The sequence below is a fragment of the Oreochromis niloticus genome, linkage group LG19, assembly GCF_001858045.2.
Source record: "Oreochromis niloticus isolate F11D_XX linkage group LG19, O_niloticus_UMD_NMBU, whole genome shotgun sequence".
Classification (NCBI taxonomy): domain Eukaryota; kingdom Metazoa; phylum Chordata; class Actinopteri; order Cichliformes; family Cichlidae; genus Oreochromis; species Oreochromis niloticus.
Window position 1 is genome coordinate 28062781 of NC_031983.2, and position 17571 is coordinate 28080351.

Sequence of the window (17571 nt, forward strand, 5' to 3'; positions counted from 1 at the left end):
CCAATCAGGATGCTCAGTTTAAAGAAAGCCAACAACAGCAGAGAAACAAACAGAAAGCAGCCTTTATTAACAGTAAAAACATACTAAATGCATCAATACTGTGGAAACGTCCGGTCTATCCCCCTCGCCCAAGCCGTGAGGCCCCCACAGATGTCTTTTACAGTGACACGGTCCACTTCTGATCCACTCATCTTCTCCAGAATCTGCACGGCCTTCTGAGAATCGTTACCCTGCTTGCAGATCACGTAAACTGGAGAGAGAAACCGAGAGACTCATTACGTCTGATTGGTTGAAACACAACGTCAGGTACAAACAGGTGAATATTTAAAAACGAGACAGAGTAAAGTCCAGCCTAAATTTATCTCACTGATTAAAGAACGTCACCAAAATAATGTTTTGAATGTTAATTTCTGTAAAGCAGGCCAGCTGCACAGGCTGACCGTACTTGTTTTGGAAAGGGCTCACATAGCAACCCCATTACAACCTGTTTCTAGCTGTCCAAAATAAGCCTCTGGCCCAGCAGTGTGAGACTACACAGTGGCCTCTGAATATGCACAAGTGACTGTACGTGCCCGTTCATTTCAAACAACACACCCTAAATGGTGTTTTTGCTGTGTTACCTGGCGGCTGGCAGTCACCTGCCATCTGGTGCTTCAGCTGGCTGACTCTCTCCCGGAGTAACTGGAGATGTTCCCTCTTCCTCTCCTCCAGACTTGAGAGTGGAATATCTGGCAGCAATGTAAGGCGAACAGCCACACAGACACGAGGCTCGCACGAAGAGAACATACACGATTATGGCGCAGCCAGAACGATTTGTGTCTTAAAGGATACTGAGAGAGGAGGGCAAGTGGCATATATCCACCTCCACCAGAGGGCGTACATCCAATAGGAGATGGGGCTCTGCACTGTCCATTATCGATTTATAATCCTGGAATCACATTAAAACAGCCCTTAATACACTTAAACTACCAGCTGCTACAATTACAGAGGTGTGGCTTCGCTTTTTGGGGAAAGGCGTGGATTTCTACGTAAGCAGGGAAACCAAAATTACTCATGTGCCTGGACTCGTAATTGTAGAGTAATATGAACGTTTTAACTGCTTTTCCTTAATTCACAGGAAGCAAAACTGTTTCTAACTGCAGCCCCTTGCACAATCTCAGCTGCACCCCAATCAATCATGATCCCCATCTCTGTGCTAAATGACTCAGTGGGTTTCAAAGCACCAGTTCTGCAGAAACATAAACAGATGCAATCCACACTCCTGCGCTCGGTGCCAAAGAGAACGTGTTATTCTTTCCCATAGAAAATCTACAGGCACATTTTAAGTCATTTCCCATTTGGGGCTGGGTCAGCACCGAGATGTAATCAGTTTATGAATGCGCATGAAAACTGAGAAAATTGTGAGTAATCATATAATAAACAGCACTAAATACAGGGAGTCACGCAATGACCGAGCGTTCTGCACTATACAATCCCCACCTGCACTGTGATCCTCTGCTCTTTGGACAGCAGGTTTAGTTTGCGGCACTGAAAAGAGAATTTTCCGAGAATTAGGGATAATTATTTGCACTTTTAAAAATGTCATTTTAATATAAATCAAGTTGATTTAAGAAACACGTTTGAAACCTTCAAAAACCAGCATTCCTCTGTAAATGGGCGTGACCACAGGAAATGAGGAACCCCGTGAGTTTCTCTTATGACCAACCTTGTCTGTGGCAGCAGATCCACAGAAAGCCTCATAGTCCACCAGCCGGGTCACGCTGGGGTTTTCTCCACATACTGCACAGCTGGCCTGCTTTGGCCGCAGCCTGATCAACCTGAACCTGGCATCTTGGGCGTCAAACATCACCAGCTGCTGGCCGCAGGAAGCTGGCACGCCCAGTCAAGGGAAAGGCTACTTACTTCTGAGAAGCACCGTGTCGCTCGATTCAGAGATTCAGAATCTGGCACGTCTCCCACTGGTACATTAAAAGCCATAGCAACATTCGGGGATTTTGCTGGGAATATGGTGCGACACTTTCTCGGCTGACACATCCCAGCGAGGCCTTAGCATCAGTACAACAATGCAATACAGAAGGCAGGACGGGGCACGTCTACTCTCTCCCGTCACTCTCAGTACCAGCACGAGAACACAACAATGGCAAATAAATATTCAACTCAGAGGACGCAGAAAAAACTTTGTTTTATCGGACAAGCACAAAACTCCCTTCCCCTCCTTATCATTGTTACACAGTGAAGTCTCCTTTCAGCAGCTCATTGTGAATCAATTCTGGTGACTAAGCAAAAAACCTCAGATGCAAAGAAGCACAATAACTAAACCATATATAACAAGAAGGTGCAGAAAAAAAAGGATACAGCCCTGTCCAGAGGCAATCTTGAGGACTTCCAAAGCTTGGAAGCAGCCCATAATCCCTGGAACTTCAATACAAGTGGGAAATATTATAAAGAACGATCATTTACACCGACTGTGGCCTCTGTGACGGTGAGGGGACAAGACTCACCCACTCCTAACACTCCTCCATCAGAGCAGTTGGTCACCGTCTCTGGAGGTGGAGGCACTGGATACAGACATCTGTAGCAGGGGCCTCCATGGTAGTTATACACCGTCAACTGCAGACACACAAAAGATACCGCAAACTGTACCCACTGCACCGATGAGGAAACGGGGGTCTGCTTCTACCTTACCTGCCCTTCCATTCGTAAGGCGCTCGCTGACACGAGAGGTTTGCCGCTGAGCACGCAGGCGTCGTTCACCAGATAACGAGTGGGGACGTTGTCTGAGCAATCAGCCACAATGTCATATATGAGGTCAGTGAAGTCAAGGCGTCCTCACGGTTTATCAGACACATTACTTACAGCTTCTTCTGAATTTCTCTTCATGTGGGCTGATACGTAATCACAGAATGAGACTTGGCAGATAGCAGCTATGTGACATATTCATGATTTTACAAGTAGAGGTCTGTGCAATAGAGGATACTGCTGAATAAGCTGTAAGGCGTTTTCCGGCGAGAGCTGCAGGTGATAGGGAATGCACTCCACAGTGGAATTTAACCTGCAGAGATAGATGCACATTCAGCAAGTAATTTCCTAAAAAGTCTGTGTCCTGCATAAACAGCACATTTAATACAAACACCTTAACTGTCCTGCAGCAGCACGAGAGCCAAGAAAGCAACAAAAAGGCAACATGTGAGTCCCGACTGTGGCAGCAGACCTGTCGGAACCTGCTCATGCTTCCTTCCTTCTCCCTCCTAATCCATGCCATCTCGACTTCCAACGCAGAGCAAAAACAGTCTGACAAACACTACAGCTGCACGTCATTTGCATCGTGCATGCAAGAAACGATCATTAAAGAGCAATTATTAACAACAAGGCTTAATAAAACTGGGGAACAAGTGCTGCACAGCATTAAATCGAGGTTTCAGTTCTTTGCTAGTCAGCGAACTGACGCCCTCGTGTGGCCGTAGGTTAAAGACGTGTGCGCGAAACCACAGAAGGCCTACTGTGTGGCACAAAAGCACAAAAACCAGCTGTCTCTAAAATAACATGTTTACAAAATATTTGTAGACTGTGGTGAAATACAAAACCAAATATAACCTGTGGTGAGACTGGAAAGCGCCGGCGTGCATTATAACGCAGCCCAATGTTTGCACAAAGCATAAAATACACTAATTATCACAGTTACTGAACATTTACTAATAATATCCAAATAGTAAGGTCTCTGTTTCTTATTCGGGGGGAGGGCATTTTTAGACAGATTAGTAACAGCATGCTTCTCAAAAAATCTTTCGTATTTGAAGTCCTAGATGATTTTGGTATTCTCCAAACATCTGCATACCACGCATTATACGCAGTGTAAACAGAGAGCAATCTGGGAACCCGTCGCCTATCGTGTCATGACTGAGCCTGCAGGGCTGACAGCAGATATCAAAGTAAGATGTCGTTACTGTTGTCGAATATAGAAACTAAATAGAAAATAAGAGTTTAAACTGTGCTGGGATGAAGGACGGTGGTTTTCTGATTGCATTTTGGCCACTGCACTGTTTTAGTCCTTCATGCTTACCTGCATGCAACCAAGGCTTCCTTAAAGTGACCGAGAATAAACAGAGAAATACCCAGTCTCCGGTTTCTTGCATAGATATTGGCAGTTGTTCACATGCAGACACTTGGTTGCAGCAATAAAACAGAACCAGCTCTGTACCTCTGAACTGCACTGGCAGCAGAGAGCGCCTTGGCCTGGCCCTGGTTCTCCTCCCCATGAAGCACCTGTCTGTGCAGGTTACTAAGCTCCACTTCATCGTAGTCTAGCAGGCCGAGGCGACCTGGGGAGGCAATCAGAAAGGCTTTAAAACTCATCAAACACTGATACCAGTGAGTATACTCATAAGGTACAAACTTTAAATTATGCATCCAAAGTTTGCCTGACTGCCCACCTGAGGAAACAGGTAGTATAACTCTCACTCTTATTTAAATTCACTAAATGTTAAATCTTAAATGTTATACCGTACGTTTTCCTGTCTCTTCAGCTTTAATCATTTCATTCACTAAATAACGAAAAAATTAACTTTTTATGGCTCAACATTATTTTAAGTAAACGCCACTTTTAATGAGCTGATTACTTTGGTCGTGATGTCCACTAATCAACAAGCGTACCTACCAACACCTGCTGCTGCAAGATACTGCGCCAGGGGGCAGCCCAGTCCTCCACAGCCCACAATCAGCACGGATGTCTTGGACAGATTCAGCTGACCTGCAGACAATCAGTCCTCACTTGATACAATGCTCTGAACATCAGACGAGTGTAATCTGCAGCCATCTCTACCTTGCACACCAAGCTCGGGCAGGAGGAGCTGTCGACTGTACCGCATGATGTCCTCGTTGCTGAGAGCCGCTTTGCCTGTGAGCGGAGTTAGGGGCATCACTCTGTGATGTAGCTCCACTGATGCAGCTCGGCTCTGATGTCACACCAAACACATTTGCATCGAGTTTTTATTCATGTGTCACCAAAGTCTTCAACAGTTTCCCTCTAAAATCAATCCAGATGTTTTTTAATGTTTTGACATTTGAAGTATTTTGTGTTTTTCGATAAACTCAATTTGTTGCCATAAAAAAGTCTGATGCATGAATGTATCGCTGCACTCAGATTATAGCTGCACCATGTGACCAGTGTTATTGAATTTGTACTTTGATTTTTCCTTATGCTAAATAGCCAGCACCCAGACATGTTTTATGCATTTATACTAAATTACAGATCCTGGTTCATTTGAACATTTCACGCTTCTTCATGAGAGTTTTCAAGCTATTCATGTTCAAAGAGATTTCAGTCTATGAAAAAAGATCAGAAAGTGAGTTGGATGAGTCTTTAAAAAAATCCAGGAAAGTATTTGATTCATGAAGCTGGAATGTCAAAGAAATTATGTCCAAACTTTGGATCATCTGGGCGAGCAGAAAATGTTCTAAAACACTGATGATTTTGGATTGAATGGTATTAACTCAAAACATGTGAAAACAGAAGGAAAGAAAAAGATCTGATCAGCTAGCAAAGGTCAAAGATTAAATGTTAGAAATAGATAATAATTAATAACCAGCAGGCTAAAGTAAAGCACAAATGGGTGACATATTTAGAAGATAAGATAAACTATCAATAAACATGGTTAGATGGAGAAAACAAATTGTCGGCTCGCATATATGAATATATTAGGGACTTTTTAATTTAAAATAAGGTTTAAAAAACGTCAGATAATAATATAATATAATAATTAAACGCCTACAATGGGGAATCTTATTTTATAAGAATTAATGCAAACTTTTCACCCTTAAACTCTGAGATTTTAAGGATTAGGTGAATATGAACTCATATGTCTCAATCATGCATTGAATATTAATTATGCAGCTGGTTGCTGTGGCGACACCTTGTGATAGCCGGAGAAACTCTGAGGTGTTGGAGTAACGTAACGTCCTTCCCCGATATTGTCACTAAACTAAGCTCCGAATATGATCACGTTATAACTGCACCGTTAATGCCACACAAGAAATCAGGCACATGAAACACACCGATACACAGGCGTGAATTCACTTTCCCACCTTTTCCAGTTGCGCCAGTTTGTTCTTCAGAGCTGCGATCTCCTCCTCTTTCTCCCGCAGCTGCGCCTTCAGGCCGCACACCTCCTGCGCCATGGTGCAAAGAAAAAACTACGGTTAGAAAATTGAAGCTCTAAAGCTGGAAACTCCTCTCAGACATGTTGACATGCCAAACACACGGTGCAGGCTTCCGGGTTGGTCACGTGGTAAAGGCACCACGTGGTAGATGACGTCTGGCGCGCCGGTCACATTGTCAGCAAAAAACAAATATCAAAAAGTAGCTAAATAATAGAAAAATGTAATTAGATTAAGAAATAATACTAGTATAATTTAAACAGGAAAATTCGTCAAATATTTCTGTATTTATTTGTTTTTTATTTAATTATTTATTTTTGCCAACAGCTTATTCTCATTATGCTGTTACGATCAAAAGCCGCAACATAAATAAGGAGATGAACACCAGATTGTGGGTGAGAAGAGGTTTTAATCCTAAAATGGAATAGTAGGTTGGCTTAAATGGCTGGTGCCACCAAGGCACGGCTAGTAAGGCTTCCTGAAAGCCTGCCTCAGGTATGCTTTTATCAACACCTGACTAGGTGTGGCCAATTAGCAACAGCTGAACCCACTGAAGAGATTAGGGGCTGCAGAGGGACGTAACAATGCATTTATTTAAATAAAATAAATAAAAACCTATTGGGAGGAAATCCCAAGGATCTGTTAATGCAGTGAGTGCCAATTTACCGTCATGGTTTGGATTCAGGTGTCCTCAAGAAAGCGAAGGTCAGCTCGAAAAATAAAATGTAAAGTTGCTATGAGAGCTCACAACGCTAATCCTACACACCTCTGTACCAGTGTGCGGCGACAAGTGGCTGATAACTCATTTCCTATATGTCCCTGAACGTACCAGGACACGGAGTTGGTTTTCACTGGGGTGCTATTGGGCGGGGGGTTAGAGAGGGGCTCATAGGAAGCCAGAAAATCCTATCTATAAGAGAGAAAACACAAACACAAGCACGTGAGTTTAACGATTTTAATGTGCACAGAGCTCCATAAACACAGAGCAGGAGATGCGGCTGCACTGGAACAATGCAGCTGCATCTCTAAATGGCAATGCTTTCATAATCCCATCAAAAAACAGAGAGCAACAAAATAATGCATTAAAAACGATGAAAACTAAAACATTATTAAGAATCATAAACATACTTTATTTTTATGTGTTTACGATAAATTGTGTGCATAAAACAATAAGGAGGGGGCACCGGAGTAAAGCTCCCGTTCACGTGGCTGGGCTTTGCGCTGTGACCTGCAGCTTATGCACATACAGAATGTGCGGTTTGCTGCTCAAAATGAGCACCTATCAAATGACTCTGGGGTCACTGTGTCAGGCACCCATGCGGTTCCTGGGAGTGGGAAAGCGCGCGCGCGCACACACACACACACACACACACACAGACGGTGACGCGCTGCGGTTGAGAGTCCTCCCTCCTGCTCTTCACATGATCTGAAAGCTTTCACAGAGGAGAGACAGGAATGTGCAAAGGAGCGACTACATCAGTGGCTGATCGAAGCCACGCTGCCTCCACAATGTCTTTATTTTACACTGTGGCTGTCTGCGTGACCCTCATCCACTACACCAACGGAATCCCGTGGACGGAAGAAAAGGTAAATATATTCAAAGGATCTGCTCACGTTCTGGGCCTGAATACACCGTGGTACTGCCTCACAGTCATGTGTTTAAACGCTGAGAGAAATCTGCTCCAAATATGAAACCATTAAAATAAGAACTTACCACGTGCTGTGTTTACTCTGACCATCAGTAACCTGCTTTCGACTCCAGCATGACTGCTTACTGTCATTATTTCCTGTATTTGTGATGCTTTTATCGTTTAAAAGAATCTGTGCTGAATGATTTGATCGTTTTGGGACTAATAATTAACCATGTAGAAAAAAAATTAATAGTAATTTTAGCTTGTTAATGTCTTTATATTGTGATTATATTGTTTGTGGTTACCTGCACCATTACTGCTGTTACATTACTCCATAAGAGAAAAGGAGAGGGTCTCAAGTAATCGGATACATTTTTATAATTAAGTGAAATATGTATTCATGACGTTAGAACAATCCCCTGTGCTTTTAACACTGATGTGTAATTCTCCTGAGGAACACCAGGGTATCCCTGGACATAAATGTTCTTCATCTATATTCTTCTTCTCCTCTCCCCTGTGCTTGGTTGCTATGGCAGCACAGCCATCATCATTGATCCTCCAATTGTGGGTCTTGGTATTTATAGACCTTAAGTGGACCCCCTTTTAACCCACTATGAGCTCAGTGAGCCCCAGCTCTTTGAAGGGCTGTATTCAGTCTGTGTGACCACATAATTATAGTTTTCCCTCTGCAAACACAGGCCTGATGTATGAGTCAGCCACTATGGGCTTCAGACGTACTGAGAGCAGGTTTTGTAAGTGAATATTTGTGCCTCCGCTGAAATAAACAGACCTGAGGAACGTATCTTCCCTTGTTGTCTGCAAGGAAGAGCAAATGTTGTTGTTCATTCTGCAGATGTAGCAGTGCCGAAGCAAAGAGTCAGTTAATCGGTCAGTTTGTTGCTTCGGTCATTTATTCCAACTCCAACAAACATAACATAAATATAAATGACTAACTGATTAAGTGAGTAATAACCACATCAACTGATAATAACCTTAATAATATTCCTTTAAGCTCTGAATCTATATAAAGATTTTATAACCTCGGGGTGCTGCTCGTTTCCACCACATTCCCAATTAAGTACTAGCTGAGGGCCTAATAGAAAAAATGGAGCTGCACACAGGCTTTGATTGGTCTCTGATATTTACTCTCAGCTGTTTCCCTCCGATTCCCTGTTTGTTGCCAGGACAACAGTGTTTCTCAGCAGGTGAACTTTGTGACCAAATGAAACAGGACTGATTGGAAGATCAATGCGTTTTTTAGCCCACGACTGTGATTCAGCAGTCATTGAACTGACACTGGCATTTTACTAAAGAAGAGTAATTCCATGTTAACAGCTATGCTTGTCTTTGCCGCCTCTCCATTCATTAGAAGCTTGCTTTTGTAAAGGAGCCACTCTGTAAACGTGTCTCTTCTCAAAGCTCTAATTAGCTCTTGTGTCACGGCAGGCTTTTTTCACAGCTTATTATGGACGCTGTCTTTTATTTAACATCTTTACCATATGATCAGGGTTACTTATAGCTCATATTTTCTTTATTTTTTCTGTTAAAAAAGTGACATTTATTCTTTCTCCCCCAAACCTCCTGCATATATGAAACATCCAAATTCCCCATGTTTGCAATCGTTGCGCTGTTTTCCTGTAACATGACAGGATGAACGTATGATTATGACACAACAGCAGTCTATGCGTCACCCACACAGTTACTTAACTTGAATCCATCACAGCCTTCTCTGCTACTATTAAACAGCTGCTGATGCAAAAAGTGTACCATTGCACACGCTGAGTGAAACCAGATGTTTATGGATTGCTTGTTATTTCTGAATGTTCTATGCTCTGCAGTGATGAACAAAAACAAGCCGTAGGACTGCTGAGCAAAAGTTTCGTGTTGTTTTTTTCATAACCACTTATTTTAAGTATCAGTTGAACTCAGTGCTGTCTGCATCCATTCATTTTGTCTCTTGCCTCTTTGGTGCTGTCTAGTTGTACCACACAGCTGTCACGCTAACACAGGATGAGATCCGCGCTGCCCTGTCGCACACTGATGTAGAGCAAATGTGGCAGAGGGACCTGAGACCACTGCTCGTTACCAGGTATCCAGGGTCTGCTGGCAGCCAGGCTGTGCAGGACGTAAGTTGACAATCTGATACCAGATCTGTGTCTTTAACTAGAGGAACAGTCATCTTTACTATCATCATGTGTTATCATGCACATTTCTGCAAAAAGGATGGCAGGAAAAATGTAAAAATAATGTTATATTTCCTCCAAAAAACACTATGTTTTACACCTGGGAGGACACTTTCCACATTTGTAGTAAGTACAATTCAACAGATAATCATAAAATGCTGTTTAATTCTGCAAAACAGGAATCAGGTCAGTATATTCAGTGGGTTAGCTAAGTAGTAAGGAGATGATAAGATGAAGGAGAGGCTAAATTACATAAAAACCTTTGCGTGTGTCCGCAGCACATCAAAACAACCCTCGGTTCGCTCGGAGCACAGTGGGACGTTACAGAGGATAAGTTCGTGTCACAAACACCATATGGACCTCTGCCCTTCACCAACCTAATTGCCACCCTGAACCCATCAGCCAAACGCCGCCTGGTCCTAGCCTGTCACTACGACTCCAAGTACTACCCACCACAATGGCACGGAAGAGAGTTCCAAGGAGCCACTGATTCTGCCGTTCCCTGTGCCATGATGTTGGAGCTGGCAAGAGCCCTGGATCTGGATCTGAAAGCTCACAAGGTATAATTCTAACTCATGATTTACAGCTGCAGGGCACAGTAAGCTAAAATGGTACATTATACATTATTAGTAACAGGCGTTTCATTGAAACTCAAGCCTTTTGGTGCTGGACTGTAATGTGTTTGGTGTGTTTTAGAGGTTGTGATCAGCACTGACTTGACTGTGGTCATGAATCACGATGAACAACACAACATCACACAACAACAACACAAATGAAAGCTGAAAGAAAACCTGGCCAGAGGCAACAAAAGACCAAGAGCATTCAATTTTCCTACCCGCAGCACTTTGATATAATATATTTTTATCTTAAACACCCGGGCTCTGTAGTTATTAGGAAAAAAAGATTTCACACCACTGTTAAAAACTATTTAAACTACGTCCTCATATAGGAATTAAGAGACAAGTGCTCAGGCGCTGCTAATCAGTCACACTTGATTGACTGATCATCATCAGTGTGAGCGACTCAGGTGTGCATTAACACAATGCCAGGAATGAACGACATCAGCGATGAGCTTTGACAAGCAACTGTTGCTGCTCATCAATCTGGGAAGGGTTACAAGGTCATTTCCAAACAATTGGAAGTCCATCATTCTCCAGAGAGAAACATTAGTGACAAGCGGAAAACATTCAAAACAGCTGGCGGTCCTCCCAGTAGGGAGCATCCCACCAAATTCAAAGCGAGGTCAGACCGTGTAATGCTCAGAGAGACCCCAGAGCTTTAGCTCAGCCTCTACAGGCCTCAGTTAGCATGTTAAATGTTAAAGTTCAGCCCAAACTGGGGCATGCATCAGGACAATGATCCCAAGAACAGCAGCAAATCTATAACAGAACGGCTGAAAACAATCAAGGTTGTGCAATGGCCGAGTCAAAGTCCTGACTGAAATGCTCTGGTGGGACCATCGGTGAGTTGTGCATAAATAAATGTCCACAGACTTCATGTTATTGCCGCAACAGGTGGTGCTATAACCTGTTTCACAGGACTTCACATAGCTGCCCATCATTGTGTGGTAATGCAGCTCCCACCAGTACACCAGTGCATTTTAAACACCAGTTAGGATCCCTTGCGAAAAGGAAAATATGAGACTTCAGCTCTATGTTTTACACTTATTAAGATCAATTCACTGCTCATATTGATCCTTACATGATGAAAATATAAGAATTTGCCCAGTGCCATCTGCTAAGGGCTTTCACAGAGTCAGTGAGTAAGAGGATGCAGACCCTCTTCACAGCAGAGATATGACACGTCAAAGCAGCAAAACTCCACATTGAGTTAACCAGCACTGATGAAGGCTGTAATCCACTTAGGTGAGTCCAGAGCTATTGGTACTGCTCCAGCACTGCTGGCTTCCTATGCCTGATGTAAAAAAGGCATTTTGGTGTTGCTCAAATGTAGCCGACACATTTCAAACACTAAATATTTTTTATATTCATTTGTGAACCTGTTGGCGTCTACGCTACAACTCAAGATCGAGGATAAGAGCAACATTTGAAGTTACATTTTGGATGTTTTAAATTAATTAGTACATACACGTTTCAGTATTAATGTATTAGAAAAGACAAAAAACATTAGCATTCATGCAGCTAGCTCCTCTGCCCTTTTCCTGTTCCACAGCTGAGCTCAGCCTCCTGTCTGCTGGGCGGACAGTGACATTGTCTGTGACAGAGAGATCAGCCAGGGGACGTGTTTTCCACACTGAACTGTCAGTCACAGAGGTCACGGTGGAAATAGGAAGCGCACTGAATTCAAATGCATTCTGTGGATGAGAGGACACATAATCAATATGAGAGCTGATAAATCATGTGTTTTTTAAATCTGTTCTAGAAAAGAGCAATGACGCAAAAGAATAAAATGAATATTCTCCTTGAAAAACATTTTTGTCAGTTTTCTGTCAAGTATTATAAAACAACACTAGATGGCAGCAAAACTCTTGGATAAAAAGTAATTCTACTGTTTTTTGTTTTTACTCTGTTTAGAGCTTAAATTCCAACCTGACCCTGCAGTTACTCTTCTTTGATGGGGAGGAGGCTCTTTTTCAGTGGACCGCCACAGACTCCCTGTATGGCTCTCGCCACCTTGCCCAGAAGATGGAGGCCACCACGCATCCTCCAGGAGCCGCAGACACCAACCAACTGCACGGCATTGTAAACATTACTTCTCCTAATTCTTCTCTGTCCAAATCATGGAGGATTAGGATAATCACTTAATCACACTCAAGATCATCCTTTTGTTAGCCAACATCAATTTCAGTACAATCTGCTTAGCCCTGATCTCCTCTTACACACTCGAACAACTGAAGTGCATTTCTTAAATAGTTTTGTATTTGAAAGAATTACGCAGCCACTTCTTTCATCACCAGGGAGGCTCGGAGGGCTTTATATGAAGCAGAAGTTATTACACGCTCTATAAAAGTATGATGTCACTGTACTCGGCATATATGTCCATATCCACGCTACAAAGAGATAACTGTTATCCGCAAACTGGGGAGATAAAGTTTCCCAACATTGCTGGTGTGTGAGCGTGTGTGTTCATGCGTGCAGACAGACAGAAAGACAGATAGGTGTGTTTTATGTGCAGCACCATGGAGCACGTGATGTAATCACCTCAAAGCAGCACCGCTGAGGTGTGATTATTATGGGAATGAGCTGCTTAACGGGGAATTACCGCCGGGGTGTGTAGACAGAGTTTCTCATGAGAGATGGGCATCATTCATCCCGTCCTGTCTCTGCTCCTCCAGGATCTGTTTGTGTTGTTGGATCTGATCGGCGCTCCCAGTCCTCGCTTTGGCAACCAGTTTCCAAGCACAACAGCCTGGCTCTCCAGACTTCAGCACATCGGTGAATAATCATTCACTAATGCTTTATATGTATTATACTGTCTTTGGTGTAGCGAGTTTGAGTGATCACCAATCATTAGCAGCTACATGAGTCTTATTAGTCATCACCATATAGAAGCTATTCACCTTTGTAACACATTATCCTTTACTTGCAACATTTCAATGAGATTATGAATAAATGAATGTGATAACAGTCATGGGTTTGTGGCTTAAAGGGCCTTGGGTTGTTAATGGAAACTAGTTAACCTGCATGGATACTGTTACGGTCCCGGGCCTGGTGACCCAGTGTTTAGATTTAGAGCTTTCCGGGATTTAGTCTTTTGTGTTTCTAGCTTCCAAAGTTCTTTGTTATTCCGAGTTCTTAGGTTTTGTTCCTTTGCCTTCCGTGTTTTGTGTGTCACGTCTATAGTTTAGGTTTTGTTCTGTCTCCATGTTTAGTCATCTGTCTTCCCTGTCAGCCGTGTCTCCTTGTCACAGTGAAGGTCTTATGCTTCCTGTTTTATTTTGATAGTTCCTTGTCCTGTGTTCAGTCTATTCAGTTTTGCTTCCTCCCCTTTCGTTGTGTCTGATTAGTCCCAGCTGTGTTTCCCTCCTGTTTCCCATTCCCTCGTTACTCCCGTGTGTATTTAAGCCCTGTGTTTTCCTCTGTCTTTGTCGTGTCATACATCCTCTTTTCTGCGTGTTACCTCTGTGCTCCTTGTAAATTTCTAGTTCTCTGGTTTCCAGTTCCTTTGTTTTTTGGTTTAAGTTTCTTATTTCTAGTTCCTTGTTTTGGTGTTGGTTTCTGTAAATGTGTAGAATTATTTCCAGCAATAAAGTCGCTGTTTTCAGTTAACTTCCCGTGTTGTAAATCCTGCATTTGGGTCCTACATCCTGCCACCACGCAGCCGTACCTTGACAGATACAGCCATGTTGATGGTGCAGGGAGAGAGGAGTTAGAGACAAAATTAGAGAGACAAGGCTGAGATGGTTTGGGCATGTGCAGAGGAGAGATAAAGGACAAAGGATGCTAAATATGGAGCAGGAGGAAAAGAGGAAGACCTGAGAGGAGGTAGTGAAGGAGGAGGGTTGGTGTGATAGAGGAGGATGCGGGGAATAGGGTGAAACGGAGGCAGATGAGTAGCTGACAGAAGAAAATACAGCAAATTGTTGATTTTTTTTTTTACTATTAATAATTAAGATGTGAGGTGTTTTCACTAACCTTTGAACTTTTTATTTTCTGCTCTGCCTTTTCTAAACTTAGAAAAGCGTCTTCACTCCATGAGCCAGCTGGTGGACCATCCTAACAGCGTGCAGTATTTCTGGCCAAATCACCATGTGGGCCATGTGCTGGATGATCATATACCTTTCCTAAACAGAGGTATGACCCTCAAGAAACACAACAACCACATCAGCCCTTACTGTTGTTTTCTTTGTGCCTCATAATGTGCCTCTCTGCCAGGTGTTCGGGTCCTTCACCTTATCCCCTCCCCCTTTCCCTCTGTGTGGCACACGTTTGATGACAACGAGCAAAACCTGGACCGCTCCACTATTGAGAACCTCAATAAGATCCTGCAGGTTTTTGTTTTGGAGTACCTCAGCGCCAGACCCACTGTTCCATCAAATCCACAGAATGCCCCCTAAAGCTCCCAGTAAACCCTTCATCCTTTGATGTCTCACTGTAGTAAAGATCCTCAGCTGCCACTTTAAAGACAGAGAGCACACACTGCATTAACCCCTATTTATATGCTGAGACGCATATGTACTGCTTAACTTAATGACTGAGATAAAAGGGTTAAATTATGTGCATCAGATGGGTGCCTGCTGTAGAGAACATTTTCCATAGATAATCTTTAGAAATATTGATCTAACCTGCATTTTTATTTTGAAAGTCTGAAAGTCGTATGCGCGTAAAATGAAAGATGAGGCTCATCAGAGAGACGAAGGCTTCATAGCTTCTTCATTTCAAGCCCCCAGCAACAATCCGAGCACAAAGGACCATCAGTGTGTTTCTGCAACACTGCTCTCTTTGTATCAGTCAAAGGCCTTCCTTATACTGCGAGGATTCATCTCAGCGCCAACACTAACATCGAGGATCTTTACCACGCCTCAAAAACTCGAAATAAGAGCAGCGCCGTGTTAAAAACAGTTTTCATTTTACACACTTTCTCAGTAACAATGAAGTAAATGAAGCCGCTAAGATCTAAATTAGAGATAATTTCATTATGGATTGCTTTTGGAATGCCCTCAAACACTTGCTTATAGTCATTTGATGACATTCAGAATCCCCAGTCGGGCATGCTGTGTGAGAAATATAGTTAGACCACCCACACAGCTGCTACCAAACATATTGAGTATATGGCGACACACATGCCACACTGTGTGAAATTTCCCCTCCTATATTAAACCTGTTCGGTGTTTAGAGAACAAACCTGTCAGTAGCAGGAAGTGTGGTTAATTTGTACTAAAACAACATCTTTAGCCTTTTATATCCTCTCATCTTAGGTGAAGTGGATGACTTCCTGTGCTGATGTTTCATGTGCCTGTCTTTGTTTATATGACGTTATTAGCTTGGTTTTAATGTAAATGCCAGAATAATATACTCTGCCAAAACTGGACTTCCTGTATTTGGAGACTGAAATAAATGTTGATTCAGAAAACAAAGGAGAGAGTTGTGTTTTTTTTATCATTCCACAACTGTGTTGAAGTGTTTGAGGAGCTCCAGACTACTGTACGTACTGCAGCTCCTTCTCTAAAGCCTGGCCCTTGTGAGGATGATCTACGGGGGACTCTTGCAAAAGGATGTGTGAACTTTCTCTGCATTTCTGACCTGCAACAAAGAAAAGTTGAAGACTCTCCTTCCAGTCCAACATCTTTCCAAATCACCGAGACCAAACCCTCTTTTTTTCATTCCTCGGCTTCACCAGTCTTTCCCCTAATCCTGTCGAGAGGCCCTGTCGAGAGGCCCTCCCCTGAACTCCACACCATCTAAAACCTCTTCAGTCCGGACCACTCACATGTGAAGCGAGGAGGTTTTTGTTTGCTGCAGGCAGAAATATTTATGATGCAGGGATGATGAAGATGTTTAGTTATATGTGGACCAAAGAGAGGGGTTGGATTCAAACTATATTTTGAAAAGCAGCACGTCTGAACAAAGAACAGAAGGCCAGGCAAATTGAGAGTTGTATAACAGTGTATTGTGGCATCCAGTGTATGTGTGACAGCAAATTGATGAATGCCCCAATTTAATAACAGCAGAGCTTTAATCTGAGCTGATTAGAGAGCAGAGTGTGCAGCTGCACAATAGTGGATTGATGGGTAGGGCCCGGACTCTTTCTAGGTGTGTTTGAAACTGTTAGAAAACAAAGAAGCGAGCAGCGCTGTTTTCTTTGTAAGGTCGCTCGCTGGAGTTTGACTGAGAGGTTTTATAAACTGCTAAAAAGAAAAAGAAAAATCACAAAAGGGTTGCACAACTTCACAACAAAGAAGCAACACTGTACTGCAGCCACCACGATGCTGCACCTTTTTTTCCCAGGAACGGTCACATTTTATATGTCCCCTGGCTCATACTTTTAAATATACACATTCCCCATAATGTGACCTTTACGCTTTCTGTGCTGTTGTGCAGCGTCCACCTGTTGCAGCACTGTAAACCCACTGAACCAGCTGCTTTGTCCAATCCCAGTCTGCATCATGTTACATATTATATGTCCCAGTTCTGTCATGCAAGCAAAAAAAAAGAAAATCACAAATAAGATTTTTGAAGGAAAACCGTCAGCATAGTCCTGACAGTATTTTTCTGCATTTAAATTCTCCTTTTAAAAAGTCATTTTTTGCTCTTAAACTAATTTTAGAGAGAAAAAGAACAATATAGCAAGTAACTGATTCCTTTATCAGACCCAACGTAGCCTGCACTTCGTTTTCTCTGCACTGCACAAATGTGTCCATTCTAAATGAGCTAATGTGGAATATTAATTATATTATTGCATGTGCATAAAGAGATGTGTGCAGAGTGCACGCTGCAAAGAAGCAAGACACCAGCAGAGAGCAGTGCTGAGTCATGTTCAGGTTCCAGGGAAGCACAAGCAAAGCTCTGCTGCTCCTGTTTGTCTCACGATGTTGTATTTTGGTGACTGCTCTTTCAAATATAAGAGAACCAATTCAGCTAGTGTCACAATAGCTTAATCATATCTATGAGGCCTTTGCAGTGCTCAACACAAACGGGCGAAAA

General features: G+C 42.8%; 2 protein-coding genes across 4 annotated transcripts; one reads left to right on the forward strand and one right to left on the reverse strand.

The window, feature by feature from the left end:
• Positions 1 to 37: 37 nt before the first annotated feature.
• On the reverse strand, positions 38 to 6954 carry mocs3 (molybdenum cofactor synthesis 3). Of its 3 annotated transcripts, none has more exons than XM_005477655.4 (14): positions 6820 to 6954; positions 6082 to 6165; positions 4820 to 4952; positions 4655 to 4747; positions 4199 to 4319; positions 2978 to 3052; positions 2686 to 2803; positions 2502 to 2610; positions 2356 to 2418; positions 1706 to 1869; positions 1480 to 1527; positions 832 to 928; positions 621 to 728; positions 38 to 250 (listed from the first exon to the last, which is right to left on the reverse strand). In XM_005477655.4, the coding sequence occupies exons 1-14, from the start codon at positions 6823 to 6825 to the stop codon at positions 93 to 95; spliced, it is 1377 nt and encodes a 458-aa protein (XP_005477712.1). In that variant the 5' UTR covers positions 6826 to 6954; the 3' UTR covers positions 38 to 92. The 3 variants fall into 3 exon arrangements, with proteins under 3 accessions (XP_005477712.1, XP_013127360.1, XP_003446218.1); XM_013271906.3 differs by lacking the exon at positions 6820 to 6954 and adding an exon at positions 6258 to 6365; XM_003446170.5 differs by lacking the exon at positions 6820 to 6954 and having other exon boundaries at positions 6082 to 6331.
• A 576-nt stretch (positions 6955 to 7530) lies between these two features.
• Positions 7531 to 15935, forward strand: qpct (glutaminyl-peptide cyclotransferase). The gene is made up of 7 exons (XM_003446219.5): positions 7531 to 7740; positions 9764 to 9910; positions 10246 to 10527; positions 12502 to 12669; positions 13263 to 13362; positions 14605 to 14721; positions 14803 to 15935. Exons 1-7 carry the CDS (start codon positions 7609 to 7611, stop codon positions 14982 to 14984), a joined length of 1128 nt encoding a protein of 375 aa, XP_003446267.2. The 5' UTR covers positions 7531 to 7608; the 3' UTR covers positions 14985 to 15935.
• The last annotated feature ends 1636 nt before the right edge of the window (positions 15936 to 17571 follow it).

Excerpts from the sequence above, each read along its gene's own strand:
- mocs3 (XM_003446170.5), bottom strand. The coding sequence starts at position 6,174 with ATGGCGCAGGAGGTGTGCGGCCTGAAGGCGCAGCTGCGGGAGAAAGAG. Across the intron at positions 4,953-6,081 it reads AACTGGCGCAACTGGAAAAG|AGCCGAGCTGCATCAGTGGA; the intron begins GTGGGAAAGTGA and ends GTGTGACATCAG. Across the intron at positions 2,611-2,685 it reads CCTTACGAATGGAAGGGCAG|TTGACGGTGTATAACTACCA; the intron begins GTAAGGTAGAAG and ends GTGTGTCTGCAG.
- qpct (XM_003446219.5), top strand. The coding sequence starts at position 7,609 with ATGTGCAAAGGAGCGACTACATCAGTGGCTGATCGAAGCCACGCTGCC. Across the intron at positions 12,670-13,262 it reads CCAACCAACTGCACGGCATT|GATCTGTTTGTGTTGTTGGA; the intron begins GTAAACATTACT and ends CTGCTCCTCCAG. Across the intron at positions 13,363-14,604 it reads CTCCAGACTTCAGCACATCG|AAAAGCGTCTTCACTCCATG; the intron begins GTGAATAATCAT and ends TTCTAAACTTAG.